A 19,262-nucleotide genomic window follows, 5' to 3' on the forward strand; every position below is an offset into this window, starting at 1 on the left:
CCCAAATTGATGGCTGGGACATTACCAACGTCTTTCCTTCGGAACGAGAATCCAGAATCAAATTTGAAACGGTCTCAGCCAATCACCATAACGATCAGTTGCTCCCCCCCACGCGTTAATTACAGTAGACACCACTTATTTCCTAGTTCTCACTTGCTTTGTCCTCTGTTCCCACTGAAGAGCTATGCTACCGACCTTGACCGTCCTCCACAAATCCTCCTTCAGAGTCCTTCCCGGTGATCGTCCTATGCTCAAGTCTATAAATTCTACGTTCTCTGTCGACTTATCTGTGTCAAAGTCGAGTTTTTTTGGTGGGTTTGTCTCAAAGAAAGGTGTTTGTGAGAGAAATAGAGTCCAGTTTCTGAACACAATGGCTAAAACTTCTGCTTTTAAAGGTGGGGATGGTGATGAAGGTGTTAGAGTGCTTGAACAGGAAACTTTTGTTGATGGGTCACCCAAGTTTGGTCGGAAGCTTATGGCTGATGGGCTGGAGCCCACCCTCAATAGAATGGTTGGTAATTCTAGATTCTCCCAATCCCGGTTTTCTCCTCTTCATGTCGATTTGTGTTTGTTCGTGTGTGGTCTTAGAAACGAGAGTTCTGGTTTCTATTGATTTGGTTTGATTGTCAAATGAAGAACTGTTCTGGAATTTTTGTTATTTGGCTCCTTTGGAGCTTAAATATAATTTTAGTTTTAGTTTAAGGCCAATTTGGACAATTCTGCAAGTGAAATTGCAGTCCATATTCTTTTTACTTTCTTCGCATTTTTGTATTCTCTGTTCTCTGCCTAATGATAGAAATTTCATTCTATTTGTGGCCTGAGATAAGAATTATACAGTACCCGTGGTTGGAGATGTATCCAAGGGATATAATTTTACTACTTCCTAGCGGCTATTATCATCCAATTTGCAGTTGTCTTGGTGATCATCAGGCCATGTTATCGAATGAGATTCTTGTCAATTTTTTATAAGTGGTTCCTAGGAAAATGCTTTTGTACTAAATTGCACATGATTTTTCTCTGACACAGCTGAACACAGGTGGAAAGTAGTCTTGTGTGATGTGATTGGTAATTAATATGTGGAGTTATAATTTCTTATTGTGCTCGTATAAGCAACCTTCTTATTAGTGATTGCATCAAATATGTGGAGTATTCAGATAGTTAGATGCTATGAATAAATAGTATCCAAAAGTTGATACTGTTATGGAACACTTTCACATGATAGTTGCCAGGCGTTAGCCACACATATCTCTAATCTCATCTTGATATCTTTGCTTCCTTTTGGACTTCCGTGTAAATTTCATGCTCAAGATGTTTGTGTTGTATATCTACTCGACTCATCCTCTCTCCTGTATTCTATGTCATTGTCTCTATGTAACTTAATAAAAAATTAATGAATAAAGAGGCTCTTTAAAATTGCTTTTCAATAGTATGAGATTTCTTTAAGCAACTTCTTTTATCACTTAATAGCTTTAAGTTTAGGTGACTTAATAACATATGTTAGTATTAATATACCTCTGTAGATACCAAGTTTTTGGGTCTTGTAACTTTGGGGTGATTGTTTGTTTATCTTCCCAAGGGTGAGAAAAAGTAACTTCTTTTATGACTTAATGGCTTAATTGCTGTTGATTCACAGAGCAAGTGGCTTGTAGCTGCCCTTTTTGGTGGTGTCATTCTTTGGAGGCATGATGCGGAAGCCTTATGGGCTGCTATGGGGTCTGTTCTAAATTCTATACTCTCTATTATCCTCAAACGGATACTAAACCAAGAGCGACCTGTTTCCACATTGCGATCTGACCCAGGGATGCCATCTTCACATTCACAATCCATCTTCTTCACTGTCGTGTTTACTATTGTGTCAAGTAATTTCTCTCATTCCCTCTTTACTTTAAGATCACTTACTGTTGCTTTTATGTTATTGCATATATCTTCAAGAGCATACTGTTTTGTGATGACAAATGAGAGTTCTGAATATATAATGCATGAGACTTGTAGTGCTTTCTAAAACATAAGCTCATTCCCCCTTGAATTGCAAAAGGATAATTTAGGACTTGTAGCAATAAAAGAAGCAACTAATATGAGTACACCATTCTGTTGTTAGCAACCTAACATGTCAAGAAGAATACCCTCTTAATTTCCTATATTAGAACCTTGAAATGTGAACAAAACAGTGGATTGATGATTTTTTCTTCGATAGGATTTTATAGGAGATATCATGTTGCTTGTAGAAGAATACATTTCTACATTCCTGGAATTGATGTTCTCTCTCTCTGACCATCATTTCTAGTGATGGCTCTATCATATGAATGAATTCATTTTAGAAGATCGTGCCTTCAAGTAATGTGTGGAAGAAAATGGAACGATTGCAATTCGTTAGAATACTCGGACATTCTCTACTGTCTGTTTAAGCTCTTTATTACTTGTTTCTGATTCCTACATGTGCTTATGAAGAGAGAGAGAGAAAGCAGCTTACTTGTGGACTTAGAAAGCATAGGCGTGCAGTTTCCCTTTTCTATTAGTAAAATATCAATATGTGTTGGGTCTATTGCTGACATTTAATGCTTCTTTTTCTGCATACTATATTGCAGTTATGGAATGGCTTGGGATTAACGAACTTACAGTAATCATCAGTGGTCTCACTCTGGCATTTGGTTCATATCTGGTAAGTATCCTCACGTGCCTCTTATTATAGTCAACTGTAGCATGTTTCGTAGGTGAATGTTCATATTCTTAAAAAAATTAATAACAAGCCCAATGCTAATCTGCTATGTTCCTCTCCACTCTTCTATTTAATCTATTGAAAAATGCAGAAAACATAGGCAGCATAGTAAAGACCATGTAGGCTATTCCAGCTAAAACTTTCTGGTTCATACCATAGTGACAATCACAATTTTCCAAATTTCAGAACTTTAAACTAGATGCATACTTATCTTGACATATTTATAGGATAGTAGGGTTGAAATCTACCAAATGGCTCCAAATAAAACCAATCGACTTATGTTTGTTCTACAAGTAAACAAGATACTTGTGAACTGATCTCAGGTTTTCTATGATTTCAATTTTTCTTTGTTGAGGAACAAGTGAGGTCCTTATTAATTAGTTCACGGACCAATGAGCAATGATGAGTTAAATGAAGATTTTTTTTTTTTTTTTTAAATTTTTTTTCTGATCCTTATTAATTGGTTGAATTATAGCCTCTGTTCTGTATATTGGATATGGCAACTATGCTTATGTTTCTCTTTGTGATTGGTGTTTGCAGTCATGGCTACGGGTCTCACAACAATTTCATACAGTAAACCAAGTTGTCGTGGGTGCTATATTGGGATCCATTTTCGCCATTTTATGGTCATGGTCTTGGGATACTGTTGTGCTAAAAGCATTTATTTCCTCTTTGTGGGTTCAAACAACTGTTGTTCTGGGAGCTGCCGGACTTTGCCTAGGCTTTCTTGTATATGTGGTTCGCAATTGGTTTAGGGATGAGGACCAATTCTCCGAATAGTAGATATAATTGCTAGCTGAGCTGCAAGTTTTCTACAACTTTTCTTACTAAACAAACAAGAAGCTGAACTAATGAACCACATGATGAGTGTCTGCAGCAGCAGATGTAAAATTCCAGGCAGAAATTGTATAGTAGAGTAATTGTCTAATTCTTGATTTGAGAACTTCATAATAGTCTGCTGTGGATTGGCATTTTCCTTTTTTGGTTAATTTGAGCTAAACAAAGGATTATTTCACTAGATCAGACATTGTATAATATCAGCGGATTGATGGAACTTGTTTGGGAATTGGAAATAATTTTAAGTGATAAATGCATTTTTGTCCATGCGATTTGAGGTCTCTACAAATATCTTTGCCTTAAAAAAAAATTGGTCCTTGTTAAAAAAGTTGACATAATTTGTTAATGTACCACATGAGCATCAATTATAACATGGCAGGTGAAATTATTAAAAAAACTAAATATAAAATCATATGTATAAAATATATAATATAAAAACAAAAACAAAATAAAATAAAATAAAAACACATGTGGCAGTCAGGCCGCCCACTATAGCAAAATGGAGGTTGGCCAAACCATTCCCAAATGGCTAAATGGGAGTGGCCAAAACCATCCGATGACCATTTAGGGGTGACCGAAATAAATTTAAAAAATAAAAGAAAAAAAAAAAAGAAAAAAAAAGGAACTTAATTTTCTTCATGAACGAATAAATTTCCTTGAAAATAAAATAAAAATTCCCTTGTGTTCATTACACCTTGCTTTGAAAATTAAGTCACTCCTTACAAAACCATTGACTGTTTCTCTCTCTCTCTCTCTCTCTCTGGGGTAAGAAACCCTAGACTGAATTATTACAACAAAAAAGCAAGGGTAAAGATCATTCACCGCTTACAAATCCTCTTCCAGAACATGGCTGCATTCTTCGGAGTCCTATATCTTTGTGGACGTCATACCATTTGATCTGTTCTCTCTTCTTTGACCTCTTCCAAAATATCAGGATTACTTAAGATGCAGTTCCAAGAAGTCCAGAGTACCCGTATCATATACGTCTATTACCCACGAAGCAACAAAAGAGAGCTCAGCTTAATAAGCCGCCATCGTTGATTCCTGCAGCATAATTCTATCTGAAAACTCTGCTAAAATTAATTTTAAATCCTCCAAGTAGACAGTAATGGATGAAAATTGTTAGTCCTCTGGAGTACAAAAAAGAATGAACAATGTGAAGGCTCACTTTCACAGTTCGGCGCATGTTCATTGGAGAACACCGTATTCATCAATCCTGTGTCCCAGACCCTGAGACCATTCAGTGAGGCATCATGGGGTCTAGTTTTGCATATTAATCGTAATTTTAGAGCTGCAGCCGAAGAAGCCATCTCTTTTGATTTTGTAGACTCTGTCAAGACACAAGCTGTTTTCTTATGCACTCTCTCATTACCAAATACACCTGTAGCTCACCCTGATCTCATCCATAGTCAACAATAAATTTGTTGACACAAATATAGGCTTCTGACTGAAAAGTGGCTCCTTGCTATTGTTTGTGACCTGCAGCTCTTGAATAAGTAATTGCATCAATGGAGAGATTAACTTAATTCTGTAATGGAATATTGAAGCATGTGTCTGCCTTCGGCTAATCTTCCACATCATTTAAAAGAGAACCCACTTCCTGAATTGCAGTTTCTGTCCTTGAAGTTAGTAAGTCCAACATGCAGAATATATCTTCACCTTGTGGATGTGATCGATCCCCAGCAAAAAATGCAGAAACCTGATCATTGACCTCGATCCAAGACCATCCTGGCTCCTTAATCACCCCTTTTGATTTCATGATCTTCCTTACATTTGCTGCTTCCCCCCATCTCCCTTTGGAGGCATAAATGTTAGCCAGAGTAATATGAGTCCCTGCACAATTAGGATCTAATTTAAGAATCTCCTCTGCAGCATGTCTTCCGCAGTCAACATCTCCATGTACCCTACATGCTCTAAGCAGAGTAGACCAAACAACATCATCCCGTTGAAATGGCATGCTTTTGATCATGCTTGCTGCATCATTTAATCGTCCAGCTCGGCAGAGGAGATCAATCATGCAGCCATAGTGTTCTTTTGAAGGATTTATCTGGTACTCGTTACTCATCAAATTGAAGTAGTGGAAGCCAAGATCAACAAGTCCAGCGTGGCTGCAAGCAGTGAGAACACCGATGAAGGCCACAGAGTCTGGTTTTAAACCTAATGTGGGAATCTTCTCAAACAAATCAATGGCTTCTTGGCTGCACCCATGTTCAGCATAACCATTAATCATGGCAGTCCATGACACAATATCGTCATTTTCTGTCACATCAAAGATTTTTGAAGCTTCTTTTATACTCCCACATTTAGAATACAAATTAATTAGAGCACTTTGTATCATAGCTGTATGCTCTAACCCGATGGACAAGACACGAGCATGCAGTTGCCTCCCTTGCTCAAGAATTGCCATACTTCCACATACACTCAGGACACTGGCAAAAGCAAACTCATTTGGTTTTGGACCTTCCCTTCTCATCCATGAAAGATATTCAAAGGCTTCTTCCCCATAACCTGCTTGAGAATACGCTGCAATTATGGTACTCCATGAAATAATATCTCTTCTGTTCATACCATGAAATACCAATGAAGCTGATGCCAACTTCCCGCATTTTGAATACATGGTCATGATGGAATTTGCCACTGAGAAAAAATCAACAAGACCTATACGTAAAACATGGGCATGTAATTGTTCACCCCATTCAATTCTCGCAAGCTTGGCAGCACCAGAGATAACAGCTGCAAAAGTGTACTCATTGGGGCTCACATCTGATTCCTTCATTTTCATAAATGCTTCAATTGTGTGCTCCTCCTGGCCCATCTGGACATATGTTGTTATGATTGTTGTCCATGAAACCACGTCATGTGTCCTCATCTTCTCAAACAAGCGCATACCATAGTCTAACTTTCCACATTTGTTGTACATGTTAGCAAGAGTATTAGCCACAAATGAGCTCTCATTGAACCCACTTTTCATTGTTTTTGCGTGGATCACCCTCCCATAATTCAGAGCACCAGAATCCGCGCATGCCTTCAATGCAATAGCAAATGAATACGCATCATACTCCACCTTTGACCTCTGCATTTCAGAAAAGTAAACCAATCCCTCCTTATTATAACCAGCTCGAACAAGCCCGGTTATTATGGCAGTCCATGATACCACATTCCTTATCGGCATCTCATGGAAGACTCTACAACCTTGCTCGATTTTACCAATCTTGGTGTACATGTCAAGAAGTGCACTGCCCACAAAAACTGAATTCACAAGACCAGACTTTACCGAATACCCATGCAATAATGTTCCATGGTCCAAGTTCATATTTAGTGCGCAAGCCTTGAGTGCAAGACTGAGTGTGAACTGGTCCATACTACGCCCAGGCTGAACCCACATATTTGAGAACAAAGCCAACGCTTCAGAGGAATCCAAGGCGTTGACATAGCCAGAAATCATATTGGTCCATGTAATCTCATCCCTGTAAGGCAATTCATCGAACATTTTGCGAGCATCAGTCAGACGACCGGTTTTAACCAGCTGCTTCAATTGGGCATTGACTTCAAGCATATTTACATGATTAACAAAATGGGGTTTCTGGGTTAGGTGTTTAGGTCTTGTCTCTGAAACCAGGAGGTCTCCGTATTCAGTGTAAGCAACGGTTGCTGCTGAAAATAATCTCCTAAAAGGAGGCTTAATTGATAAAACCATGTTTGTGCTTATTGAGCCGCCATGAAGAGCGCTTAACTGGAAGAAGTTTGAAACGTCTTCTAAACTTTAACTTTGCCAGACAGACCTGAAGCCCAATATCAGTTCTAGCCCAGCCCAAAAGAAGAGATTATTCCGACCAAGGACGGTAAAAAAGGAACCTCAATATTTGGGGTCCATAGGCACAATATCATTGCCACTCCTGGGCCTTTGGTCGAAAATGCTTTGCAAATTCTAGCCCATTGGGAACGACGGGCCTTGTCACTGTACCCCGTCAGTTTGTTAGAATTTGTAGTACTCAAAATCAAAAGCTATATATTACTTCTAACAACACTCTTTCTTTTCTTTTTTTTTTTTTTTTTTTGACAATATTTGCTAAGATAAGCATTTCCCTGGATTTGTATTTCTTATAAAAAATGCTTTGGTATTATAATTTTTATTGTAATTTTCTTACAAATTCATGTGACAGTTCACATTTGTGACTGTCACATGACAATTCACATTTTAGTGGTTGACGTGATAAGTATCATTTAGACTGTCAAGTCAAGTTGTAAGCATGAGAAGTGTTATGTGAACTATATATAGTAGTCCACATTTTAATGACAGATGCAGTAAGTACAATGCGGACGGTCATGTCAGTTTTTTAAAAATTTATAGTAAAAGCTATAATACAATTAGCATCATCCATTTCTTCATTGTCACATAGTAAACTCAATACTGAGGATGAATCTAGCCCAGTTGCTTCCATGAAATTAAAGCCTTTATGTTAAATTCATGTAGTAGTTGTTATTAGAATATTAATTTAGATGATTAAGTCCACCGTTTTCTACGAATTTCCACTTTTCACTTTTCAAAAAACAGGTGATTCAACAACCATATCAGCAAACAGGTGATTCAACAACCATATCAGCTACAAGCCTACAAACAGAAAGCTCCTTGAAAAACTCAGCTTACAACATAATTATGGAATTATAGAAAAGTTTGATAATCTAGTACTACAAGTTACCCTCCTGGACAAACATCATTCATCTCTAAGAGGGAAACCAGTCTTGGAAACCTCACAACTACACAACCAAATTATAGATTTACTTGTCTCCACACGCTTGGCTTTCATGCAATCAATGCATATATATATAAAATTCCTAGTTTCCGATATGCCTGCCTCTGATGGCCCTTGCCCTCTTCCACCTCTCGATATTTCTCATTCTTACAAAAATCTTGCGAATCTGATCAAGCTTGTGAGCCTGCTGGGCGATAATATTTGCAGTAGAGGAGCTTTGGCTCAGAACTATCTCATACCCGTCACGGAAGGAGTCCATGCCTTCAGTTAGAAGTTGCCAGAACAAGCCTCCACCAGCTGCACCTCCTCTTTTTGCTGATGAATATATCTTGTAGTACACAGTCTTAAACAGCAGGTCTCTTTGGTAGGTGCTGAAGCCTGGATCTTTCCACGATTTCCCAAATTCTGTCAGAAGTATTGGTTTCCGAAGAATGTACTGTGCATCTTGGATGTGGGAGTTGAGCCAATTGTTCAAGAAAGAAATCTGGTATTGTTCATTTGAGCTCGATAACCTGCCCATATAACAAAGTTATGAAGTTCGTAGAAAAACATGAATTTAATTGTTAGACTTGACACAGAATATTTAATTGAAATAAAACCTCTGCTTTAATATCATCTTAAATCATTGGTTTTTGATGATTTTAACATAAACCTCTGCTTTAAACGGATTAAAACTTCATTCAATGGGGACAGTTTTAGGCCAAGATTACATGTTCTCTTCAACAGTCCAAGAAAAATTATATATTCATGAATTTCAGCATTGCTATACTTCAAATAGGACTTACCATTGATCAGGATATGAGTGAGCTGTCGCAAAATCGATGCCAGGGATCCGGTTATTTGCAATGAAATCTGTTCCTATTTCGATACCAGGATTGAGTCCCTTCCTCTGAGGCGTCGATTGCCCATAAAATCCTTCTAAACCAGCTTCCAGCAAGTGATTTCTATCTATGGATTTGACATGGGAAGCCATTTCCCTTATCCATGCCTATCATACATGCACCAAAGGATAAAGTTTAGCACGAATACTGAGCAATACCAGTAAAAACCATACTTAATAAAAACACATTTAAAGACAATGTCATAAAAATCATTAAGGTAATTGTCTGATCCCTAGAATGAATCCCAGATGGAAGGGTGGTTGAGTAGGTGGTGATTTAGATACCCATTAATGGCTGGCTATGTGAATGCATATGCAGGACACAGTGAAGAAAAAATTAATGCCAACTGAACTTCAGTGGATTTGGTTGACAATAGATTAAACTTCAAAGAAAGGAGTGTAGTAAAAAAAAAAATTGGATAGGGAAATATTTAATGTAAACGCTTAAAGTTAAATTTAAGCTGGGAAAGACATAAAAAGAAGAGGGTGTTAGAATATTAATTTAAATGATTAAGCCTATTATTTTCTATCAAACTTAAACTTTTCAAGTAAGTGATGATTTAATATGGTATCTCGAGTTTAAATCCTTATTGTTTGCGTTAAAATATTAATTTAAATAATTAAGAGCATAATTTTCTATGGATTTAAGCTTTTAGAATAGGAAAGGTTAGTCTAACCTGAATGGTCCTCCCTGAAGGATCTGATGTGCATCTGGGCTCATTCATAAGCTCCCAGGCCATGATTGTTGGGTCATCTTTGTAATGGATTCCAGTTAAGCTGTTATACCTGTTGAGAACAGTCTGTGGAAAGGTAGAGTAAAATTATACCTTTTAGGCATCATATATATATATATATATATATATATATATATATATATATCTCAGATCTCATAAAAGAAAATATATCTTAAGCCTGTGAAAGAAAATGGAAAAAAATGGGTGCATTTCCATACCCTTATATGATTCTTGTAGTAACCCTTAACAACAGGATTCCTGAAGAAATCATCATCAGATGTCAGGTACTGCCCCTGGCTTCTAGCCCAGTTCACATACTGCTTTTTCCCTCCAAAGCTGTCGTAATTGTTTGCCAAGCTCAGTATCAGCTTGATCCCATACCTCCTGGCCTCGGCTATAACAAAATCCAAGCCCTTCATCAAAACCAAGATCATCAACATTCTGAACTTTAGAGATTTAAAGAATGGAGGAAAAAAAAAATGGCAAAGAATAAGTGCGAAAGAGACCTTAAACGTTTGCTCATTGTAGGAGCCAGGAGAGTACTGCAGGGGTCTGTAACCACCATCACTGAAAGCCCAAGTTCTAGCCACAGTGAGGCCATGGGTTGAGGCTTCATGAAAGGCAGCTGAAACTTTAGATCTCTGAGATGGGTCAGAAGCCACATACATCAACCAGTAGGCATTGAACCCATTTGCAAAGTAAAGGTTTCCATTCAACAGAAAATGAGCTCCTTTGGCTCTGATGAAACCATCTCCTGCTTCAACATGAATGTGAAAGCACTTTTGGTGGATCAAAATTGCCAAAATGAGGCAAAAACCCAGATGCTTCATCTTTCTTTCTCACTCTCTCTCTGTGTGTGAAGGTGGATGAAGGAATCTCACTATCTCAGCTAGTGTTTATAAGCAGAGCATAGAATAACGATGCGGCTGTTTATGAAAGTTTGTCTTCTTACAACTGCAGACTATGGGGAAAAAACAAAAGTAACTGTCAAGCCAGAGAAACCGACAATGATCCTCGAAAATTGAACTATTTCTACGTGTCTTCTACACTCTGATTTTGAGTGACTAGAACAATTTTTTACCTAGAATAATGGGGGCACAGTATTCCTCTGTTTTGATCAATATTTTCATCATTTTTGTAGTCATCTTGTAAAGTTAAAAAATTCTTAATTTATCTTTCGCTATGATTTTCTGTTAAATCCTTAATCTTCTCTACACGTTCGATATTATTATACCATGAAATTAGCATTGACATAATGTGATAGCTAAGTAACGAAGGAGGGTCATGTTAGGACAACTACAGATCAAATGATGCTTTAAGGCATGGCAAACATGCGGGGATCCAAGAACAGAACATAGTGACGAAAAAAGTGGATTTTATAATTATTATTGGACACAACATAAACTGATGGAAATATGTCACTCATTATCCTTGGAACCATTTTTTCCTTTACAGTATTTCCAAGCCAAAACATCTAAAGCAATTGAATCGATTACTTGGAAAAGGTTGAGGCAAGTCATCCTCGTCTCACCTTGGCCTTGCAATTGTGGGACGTAATATTTTTATGCAAATAAAGAGCTCTTATACAATTGCTACCGACAGTGGTCGTCGGTGCATCGACTACTCAACTTAAGTTCCAAGATCAAAAGCTCCTTGTTTTACTACCGTTGGATTCCAGTAACTCTTTTTTGTTCTTTTTAGGTCTTTGGCCAATAACAAACCTGCCAAAAAGCAAAAGGAAACAAGATAAAGGTCTGGGTCTCCCATGGCCATGCATAGTTTTGACTTTTGAGGATTTAGATGGAGAGTTTTTATGGAGCCTATTTGATGCAGCCTCATTTAGTAGGTTGCAGCGAAGAACAACAAGTGGATAGGTAATTCTAGATCTTGAAAAGTTAGATATTCTCTAATTTTTGAAGGAAAAAAGAGCAAGAGTAATTCTCATTAATAAAAATCAATAATCAACATAAACTCGCCCTTTCTCTTGAGGCTATAAGCATATATTTATAGCCAAAAACCAAAAACCTAATAAAATATGATATGAATACCCCAAAATCCTAAACCTAATAAAATAACGAAATAAAGACTCTCAAAACTCTAACCCTAATAAAATAACAATATAAAGTCGGCAGAAAATAAAACAAACTGACGGCACCCGTCCAAACGGGACATATGGCCGTCCGGACGGCTACGACAAAAAAAACATAAAGAAACATAAGCCGTTCGGACAGGACTCCGAACGGGGTCTTCTGCCAGCCTTCCAGAATTGCACGTTTGCTTTTGTTCGAATTCTTGAGTGACCCGATTTGCATCACTATTTGTTTGAGTGAGGTGGGTTATTCGAAACTGGACCTATAAAGACTCTTACTAACAATTCCGACGACAAAATTGATAAAAATTTCTATCCAATGTGAGCCTTATGATCTTTTTATATTTTTTTCAATTTTTTTGGCATCCCACTTGGTACGAAAGCTTGTATTCAACTCATTTATTGTATTGAGCAGAAACAAAAAATGGGCATGTTCTCTCCAGTCTCTGCAATTGTTAATTCGTAGGCTTTGTCCACCGTAAAAGGCCGAAGAAGTTCTATTTGGTGACCACTTTTCATTGCTTTTTTTCTATTTTTGGTGGATTTCTATTGCTTTGATGTCTCTGTCTAATCTACCACGCGGCAGAACTTGGAGGGTTTAGCAGCTAAACCCATGTGAGGCTAAGCATCAAATGCCTTCTTTATGGTCCACCAATCCTGTCTCTTTTTTCTGTGCTTGGGTTCCACAAATCTCGTAGGCCAGTGCAATCTATGAGATCTTCGGATCTTCCCCGTTTTTGGCTTTTACTGCTATAAATGTGTTGTGGGAGCATCTTATAGCTACATGCTTTTAATTTGGAGTTTTTTCAAAGATGCATTTTAGTTTTTAAAGGGTGAAAGCTACCATTATGGCTGCATTCACTCGTAGTCCAAGCTCATTTTAATTTTCTAAAGTGAATTGAACTTTTTAGTTCTTTTTTCTTCCTGAAAAAACACTCGAAGTAGCTGCAACTTGCAAAACTATTGGATATTACTAGAAGATGAATGCTCTTCACTCTCTTCAAACGTTAAGAGATAAGTACACCTGAATTCAATGGCCTCAAGCAAGAATACTGTTCTCTCTCTCTCTCCTCTCTCTTCAACTTTGCTCTGTAAACTTGACATTAATTAGCGAGCTGAGGATCCACCTCTCTTCCGACATGTGACATGGGATGTCTGGCCCGTTCACTGAAAATGACACGCTCAGATCACATGCAGATGACTCCGGCCAGAAAACAAATCACGGATAATGTAGTTAAAAACAAAAAAACAAAAACAAACATAAAGGCCTCCAAAGGTGCAGTCTTCATTCTATATGACCAGCCCGTGAAGCCTAGGAAAGCCCAGGCTAGGCAACAGTTTGCAAATCAGCTCCCAAAACTGGGCTTTCAAGTCTTCCTGTACGCAGATTACTATAGGAAAATTACTATGATGAAAAAGTGTTAAATGGGTTTCTTGGGGTGTTATTTGTTTTTTATTTGAAAAAGAATTCTGATGTTATGTAAAAATAAAAACTGTTTTTGTATTTTTTAGAGTTTTATATTTTGAGTTGTTTATTAATCTACTTATCTTTAGAACAGAAAACAAAAAGACAAATAAAAAACTTTAATAAACATGGCCTACAACATGGAAGGCTTCTATATTGAGATATCATCGTACACTCAATCAAGTAAGCAAATTTTTCAATGATTCAAGCATATTCACTTACATTCTATTGTGGATACGAGACAAGGTCTTCCTAGTCATAGCGCTCGAATTTGCCCTCCATAGCCATAGTTCTTCAACAGCCCTTCATCTTGCCGCCAATTCTCTTTCACTTTCACTTCAACCTGTTCAGACATGGTTGTCTTAAGGTGAATAATTTCCTAACAGAAACAACTACCAGAAAAAGTTGCTAGAAAATAATGCTACACCCAAATCATCAATAGTAGCACACAACCTCAAGATAGACCTTCTTCTGTAAGAAATCTTCAATGTCAAGCCGGGCAGCTGTTGCAAGTAGTTTCAGTGCCTTCCCTTCCTGTAGTGATTTGAGACATAAAATCAGATAACCATATCAAATGCTCTGTGTACACGTCTGTGTATAATGCAAAATTAATCCTCAGGCGAGTAAAGTTCATAATGCACCAAAATCACGTTTAAAGTTCATAAAAAATTAAAGCTCTTCTATTTATATATACTTTATCTCTGTTCAAACAATGTTAGTATTTCAAACATTTAATGAGTTTGTTGACCATTGCTAATTCTATAATACATTCACAACATTTTTGCCACCCTACTTCTGTGTTAAACACGTTCTCAAGACCTACTGGGTGCATGTCACTTACCATAAAAGAAAAAAAATCAACCAGTAAATCCCACAATTAATTATACTCACTTTCCCAATGAGGATGATCTTCTGCGAATTCTGTTCAACAACAATTTCTACTTGTATAAAATCTTTTGCAGCTGGCCTGGCTTTATAGCTCACTACATTCACCTGTAAGATTCCAAATTAAAAGCACCGTCAAAAAAAAAAAAAAAAAAAGAAGTAATTGCCAAAAATAACTTAAAAAGAGAAAAACTGAGAGAGGAACTGAGATCAATTGATTTTTTTTTTTTTTTGGTATATGTTTCCAATAATATACGGTATATACCTGACATGCATAAGGAACTTCCTTACGGTATTGCATAAAGATCTTTTCTCTAACAATTTCAGATATGAAGAATCTTTCTGGGTGCTCACTAACAATATCCTGGGAATTCAAATGCGACAAGACAAGGTAAGTGATCATATACAAGAAGTGATCAACTTTAAACTATGAAAGCATTACTAATATTGCAGGACCTCATTTAAAGATGAAAGAAGTTGACAATTAGCACCATAGAAAAAAATAATAATAATCACTTTTGGCCAATGGGCTAGAGATCATAAAATGTTACTCGGTGCAATAGGCCTGGAGATGCCTATCTTACAACCAAGTCCCTTCTTAGTTGCTATGATGATTTACATTTCCTATCCATATTTTTCCAGCAATGTGTTTACTTTAAGAAACAGTGCTTTTCTGGTTTTCCCCATCTTGAAACCCTAACCCTTTTTCTAACCCCTAGATCCACATATTCTCCTAACCCTAAGCCCACCACAAGAACACCTAGGCATAGTTTCCCTAATCTGTACTACGTCATTTTTACATACAGGTTAAATAAGACCAGACTGTGGAAGTTTGTCACATAAATTGCTTCTTTGGGCGTCAAGCAGAGCCAAAAACTTGACATGGATGATAGGGTCAAGCTATTTTGTTTCTCATATTCCAGTAATTCAGCAAAGCAATGTCTTCTCACAAAAACAAACTAAAAACTTGACAGAGACATTCATTATCTGTGCTTAATTTGTGTAGTTCATGCCCAATTGATGGAATTAGACTATAATAATATGTTAAAACAAAGATAAGACCATAATATACCATCACAGCTCATAAATGGTCGTTTTTAAAAGGAAAGGACCCCTGCAAAAAAAATTGAATTTCTACGTGCCTTTGGATAATAAGGTGGTCCAACAGGAAGTTTTGATAGTATCCAGTCCTTGATATCTTCCACTCCATGACCATATTTTGCACTCACAGGTATAACCTCATCTACATCTGTAAATTTCTCATACCACTGCAAGGAACATGAAATTTAAGCTAGGATAAAAACTTACTGAATCTTAAATAGTGAATGCACTTATACAGGACAAAGCAAATATCAACTGAGCTCCGACCTCCAGTTTCTTTGCAATTTCACCCGGTTTGATCATGTCTTTCTTATTCAAAACCAGCAAAGTGGGTGGCTTATCTTTGAGGCTTCCTACACCTTCTTCCAACACTTCATCAATCTAAAAACAGGAAAATGAATTAAGGAAACAACACAAACTTTGAAAAAGAATTCTGCAAACAAAGGAGCATACTTTTTGGGGCACTTTACATGCATCAACAAGGACAAGTACACAGTCTGCATTGACGGCAGCGCTTCGAACATTCCTCATCATCATAGAGTCCAACTTGTGCATTTTCTTCTCAATAACACCAGGTGTGTCATAAAGCACCATCTGCAAGCAAACTGTATGAGAGCCAGAAAGAAATGAAGCCCTAAAAAGTTAGGAAGTTATCAACACCATATACTCCTTTTGCAGGGATCTAGAGCAGTACTCATGACAATATCCATAAGTTGACTCGATGCAATTTTCCTGTCAACTAGATATTGGAATTCCATGATAAATACAGTGTTTTACAGGTCAAAGTTTTCCGCAGCCTAATTGACATTCTGGACATTCTATATTCTTTCTTCATTCATCTAATTTTTCATTTATTATATATTATTGCAGTCAGTACAACGTATGTTCTTAACATGAATGAAAGGCAAGCCAATAAAAATTATCCACTAAGACTATTTGAAGTCAGTATGTCTATCTGCAAAAAGCTTTACCTACTACCAATAACCCTGTATTAGCTTCAGAAAGTCCCATAGGACATTAAATTTGCACAAGTGCAACTATCAACAAATACTCAAGAAAGTTGAATAAATCTTTTTGGCATAATTTATGAGGGAAATAAAGTTGCAATGGTAACCAACCAATCATATTCCTGTTAGTAAATATGAACACACTCATCTTATGGCTAAGATAACAACAATCAGAAAACAGAATCAAGATTGAGTTTCACTCTTATTCTAAAGAGGCATTTATATATGTCCTATATGTCCTAAATATAAGGTCATCCAATCAGATTGTAATAGGAAACTAAACAAAGAAAAAAAAAATTGGTGCAAGAGAGTGATGCTTGAAGCATTTGAAACAATCAGAGAATGAGGAACATCTCACAAAACAGATCCAAAGCAGAAACACTGCCAGAGTAATCAACAGAATACACAACAGCCCAAATGCCTGAAACTTAATATAAACCATTTCATCTCAGTTACTTTAAGCCATAAAAGGACTTCTGCTTTAAGTTTTAACAGGTAACTAAAATCAACCACAAGAAAATTATATAATAAAAAAAAATAAAAACAAACCTGATACGCTGGGCCCGAACATATACCAAGAATTCGGTGCCTCGTAGTTTGAGGTTTATCTGTAACTATTGACAGTTTTTGGCCTATCATCTGGTTTGAAAGTGTACTCTTTCCGACATTTGGCTTGCCAAGTACAGCCACATAACCTACATTTGATTCATTAAAATTCAGAACCATAATGGAAAAATAACCTGTAAAGCTTCTCAAGAAAATATAAAGAACTCAAAGCCTGAACCATGAGTAAAAAGATGGGAAACGGACTCCAACAATGAAAAATATTTTTCACTGTTTTTCTGGGATCTTATCCCATAAATCAATTATCAATAATGTGCATTTTTTTCCTACAGACTAAATCAAATTTTTGATCTTCATAAACACTGACCACTAGAGAAGGAAGACGGTTACCGCGGGCCTATGTTCTCTAAAGCTGGTTATTTCACTGATACACTCATTCTTTAGAGGATATAGTCATTAAAAACACTAGCTTTGAACATATTCATCCACCTGAACCACACCTGATAAGTCACAAGAATGCAAAGTGCGAAAAGCATGATTTCTCTAAGAAACTGGACTGAAGGTTATCGCAGTATCGGGTTTTCGGCATTGCTTCCAGGTTAAGGCATTCTCTTCAAAATTAAACAGAATTCAGATGTTAGCTTACTTGACTTTCAAAGGGCTACTTGAAAGTTATAAAACTAATCTGTAAAATTTCATGTAAATAACTATTAACTACTATTCTTCATAAGGAACACATGCCGATTACAAAGATGCAAAAGTTTACAATTTTCAAGCTATCACATTTCTTAATTATTTATCCAAAATTATGGGTGCCCAAAATCACAAAGAGTAAGAAACAAACAAAAACACAGCATAGCAGAAAGCAGAGGCTAACCGCTACGATGGTTGGGGTCCGCGGGATAGTCAAGCTCCTCCATCTCGTAGTCGTCGAGCAAGGCCATGTTCCTGTCAGGCTTCACACTCAGAGACAAGAACGAAGACTCGTCCTCCGAATACGAAGTCGTCTCTGCATCCTCTTCAGAATCATATTGTTCCTCTGACAAGATAAGGCTTCGGGTGCCGTTCCTGTTCCTGGAAGTGCTACGGGTTTGGAAGTGGAAACGGGTTTGCCGGAATTGGTTTCTAGTGAAATGGGGAAACGGAATTTTGGTGCTGAATGAGGCGGTGATGAATTTATCTATGTGGGAGGAATGGGTAAGGACCAGTTTATCTCCGGGAAGAATTGGATATGTGTGTAGAGCTAGCTCCATTTTTGGAGCTCTGCAGTTACTGTTGGCACTTAGCATCTTTTCGCTCCTTTCTCTAATCTACAGAACCAGTTCACAAAAACGTCCTCGTTTAGGAATTGTTATAAAGTTTTTTATATATATAAGAAATATTATATACTACATTTTTATTCTAAACATATATGATATAACACAATGTTGTAGGGCAATCTCAACCAACAATTGAATTAATTTTTTTTTTTTTTTTTAAAAAAAAAAAAACAAAAACAAAAAATTAATTCAAGGGTTATTTGGAACTACAACGTCAACATTGCTAGATACATGTGAGATAAAAATACAATATCTAACATTACTCGCGTATGTGTGAAGTAAACTAAAAATAGACTCAATTGCGTTTGGAAAACTATTATAAAAACAGTTTTAACTTAAAGAAGAAAATAGCGCAACCCCGAAAACATTTTTTTTCGTTTTCAAAACATCATCAAAACAACATATGTTTTTCTATTTGATATGGTATTGTCAATCAACCTTAAATCAATCCTTAATAAAAGGAAGAAAAAAAAATCAATGATAAATTGACAATACCACGTCAACATAGAGAGATGATAGTAATTAATAATATATTAGTATGATATATAACATTACTCATTTTTAAATCATAAAACACTCTACATTTATGCCTCTACTACCACTCTTGTGCAATATCCTGAATCCTCCCAATATTTCAATTTTGCAATGTTCTTCTCAGTCTAACGTTGGGATTGCAGCGTCCTCCTTTTGCACTCAAAATGACAAAAATATTAGCTTTTGTTTTTTCAAAATTTTTGTATTTCATTTTTTTTTTATTCTAATTTATTTATCGGGGTACTTTTGTTATTTTGGGTTGAAGATGGAGAACATTACAATTCCAATAGTAGATTGAAGAAACGTTACAAAAATTGAAATATTGTGGAGAACATGACAAATAAAATAGTAATTAGAGAAAGATTGAAGAAACGTTA

The 19,262-nt window shown here is 36.6% G+C and overlaps 4 protein-coding genes across 7 annotated transcripts; 1 reads left to right on the forward strand and 3 right to left on the reverse strand.

Moving 5' to 3' along the window:
* On the forward strand, positions 1–3,693 carry LPPEPSILON2 (Phosphatidic acid phosphatase (PAP2) family protein). The gene is made up of 4 exons (XM_059600614.2): positions 1–511; positions 1,634–1,859; positions 2,586–2,659; positions 3,257–3,693. The coding sequence occupies exons 1-4, from the start codon at positions 185–187 to the stop codon at positions 3,494–3,496; spliced, it is 867 nt and encodes a 288-aa protein (XP_059456597.2). The 5' UTR covers positions 1–184; the 3' UTR covers positions 3,497–3,693.
* A 542-nt stretch (positions 3,694–4,235) lies between these two features.
* Positions 4,236–7,250, reverse strand: LOC132186625 (putative pentatricopeptide repeat-containing protein At3g47840). Its single transcript, XM_059600612.2, has one exon. It carries the CDS (start codon positions 7,248–7,250, stop codon positions 5,118–5,120), a length of 2,133 nt encoding a protein of 710 aa, XP_059456595.2. The 3' UTR covers positions 4,236–5,117.
* Positions 7,251–8,166: 916 nt separating this feature from the next.
* MAN7 (Glycosyl hydrolase superfamily protein) lies at positions 8,167–10,921 on the reverse strand. The gene is made up of 5 exons (XM_059600613.2): positions 10,428–10,921; positions 10,140–10,334; positions 9,865–9,987; positions 9,093–9,295; positions 8,167–8,819 (listed from the first exon to the last, which is right to left on the reverse strand). Exons 1-5 carry the CDS (start codon positions 10,749–10,751, stop codon positions 8,390–8,392), a joined length of 1,275 nt encoding a protein of 424 aa, XP_059456596.2. The 5' UTR covers positions 10,752–10,921; the 3' UTR covers positions 8,167–8,389.
* A 2,052-nt stretch (positions 10,922–12,973) lies between these two features.
* On the reverse strand, positions 12,974–18,358 carry LOC132187004 (GTP-binding protein Era-like protein). 4 transcript variants are annotated; one of them, XR_015912674.1, is made up of 11 exons: positions 17,910–18,358; positions 17,018–17,163; positions 15,915–16,055; positions 15,729–15,842; positions 15,503–15,628; positions 14,626–14,724; positions 14,367–14,468; positions 13,929–14,009; positions 13,698–13,818; positions 13,271–13,387; positions 12,974–13,177 (listed from the first exon to the last, which is right to left on the reverse strand). XR_015912674.1 is itself a non-coding variant. In XM_059601153.2 (10 exons), the coding sequence occupies exons 1-9, from the start codon at positions 18,319–18,321 to the stop codon at positions 13,732–13,734; spliced, it is 1,308 nt and encodes a 435-aa protein (XP_059457136.2). In that variant the 5' UTR covers positions 18,322–18,358; the 3' UTR covers positions 12,975–13,177; positions 13,698–13,731. The 4 variants fall into 4 exon arrangements, 2 of the variants coding, with proteins under 2 accessions (XP_059457136.2, XP_059457137.2); XR_009440786.2 differs by having other exon boundaries at positions 13,271–13,401; XM_059601153.2 differs by lacking the exon at positions 13,271–13,387 and having other exon boundaries at positions 12,975–13,177.
* Positions 18,359–19,262: the final 904 nt, after the last annotated feature.

Source organism: Corylus avellana, chromosome 6 (assembly GCF_965113065.1).
Source record: "Corylus avellana chromosome 6, dhCorAvel1.hap1.2, whole genome shotgun sequence".
NCBI lineage: Eukaryota > Viridiplantae > Streptophyta > Magnoliopsida > Fagales > Betulaceae > Corylus > Corylus avellana.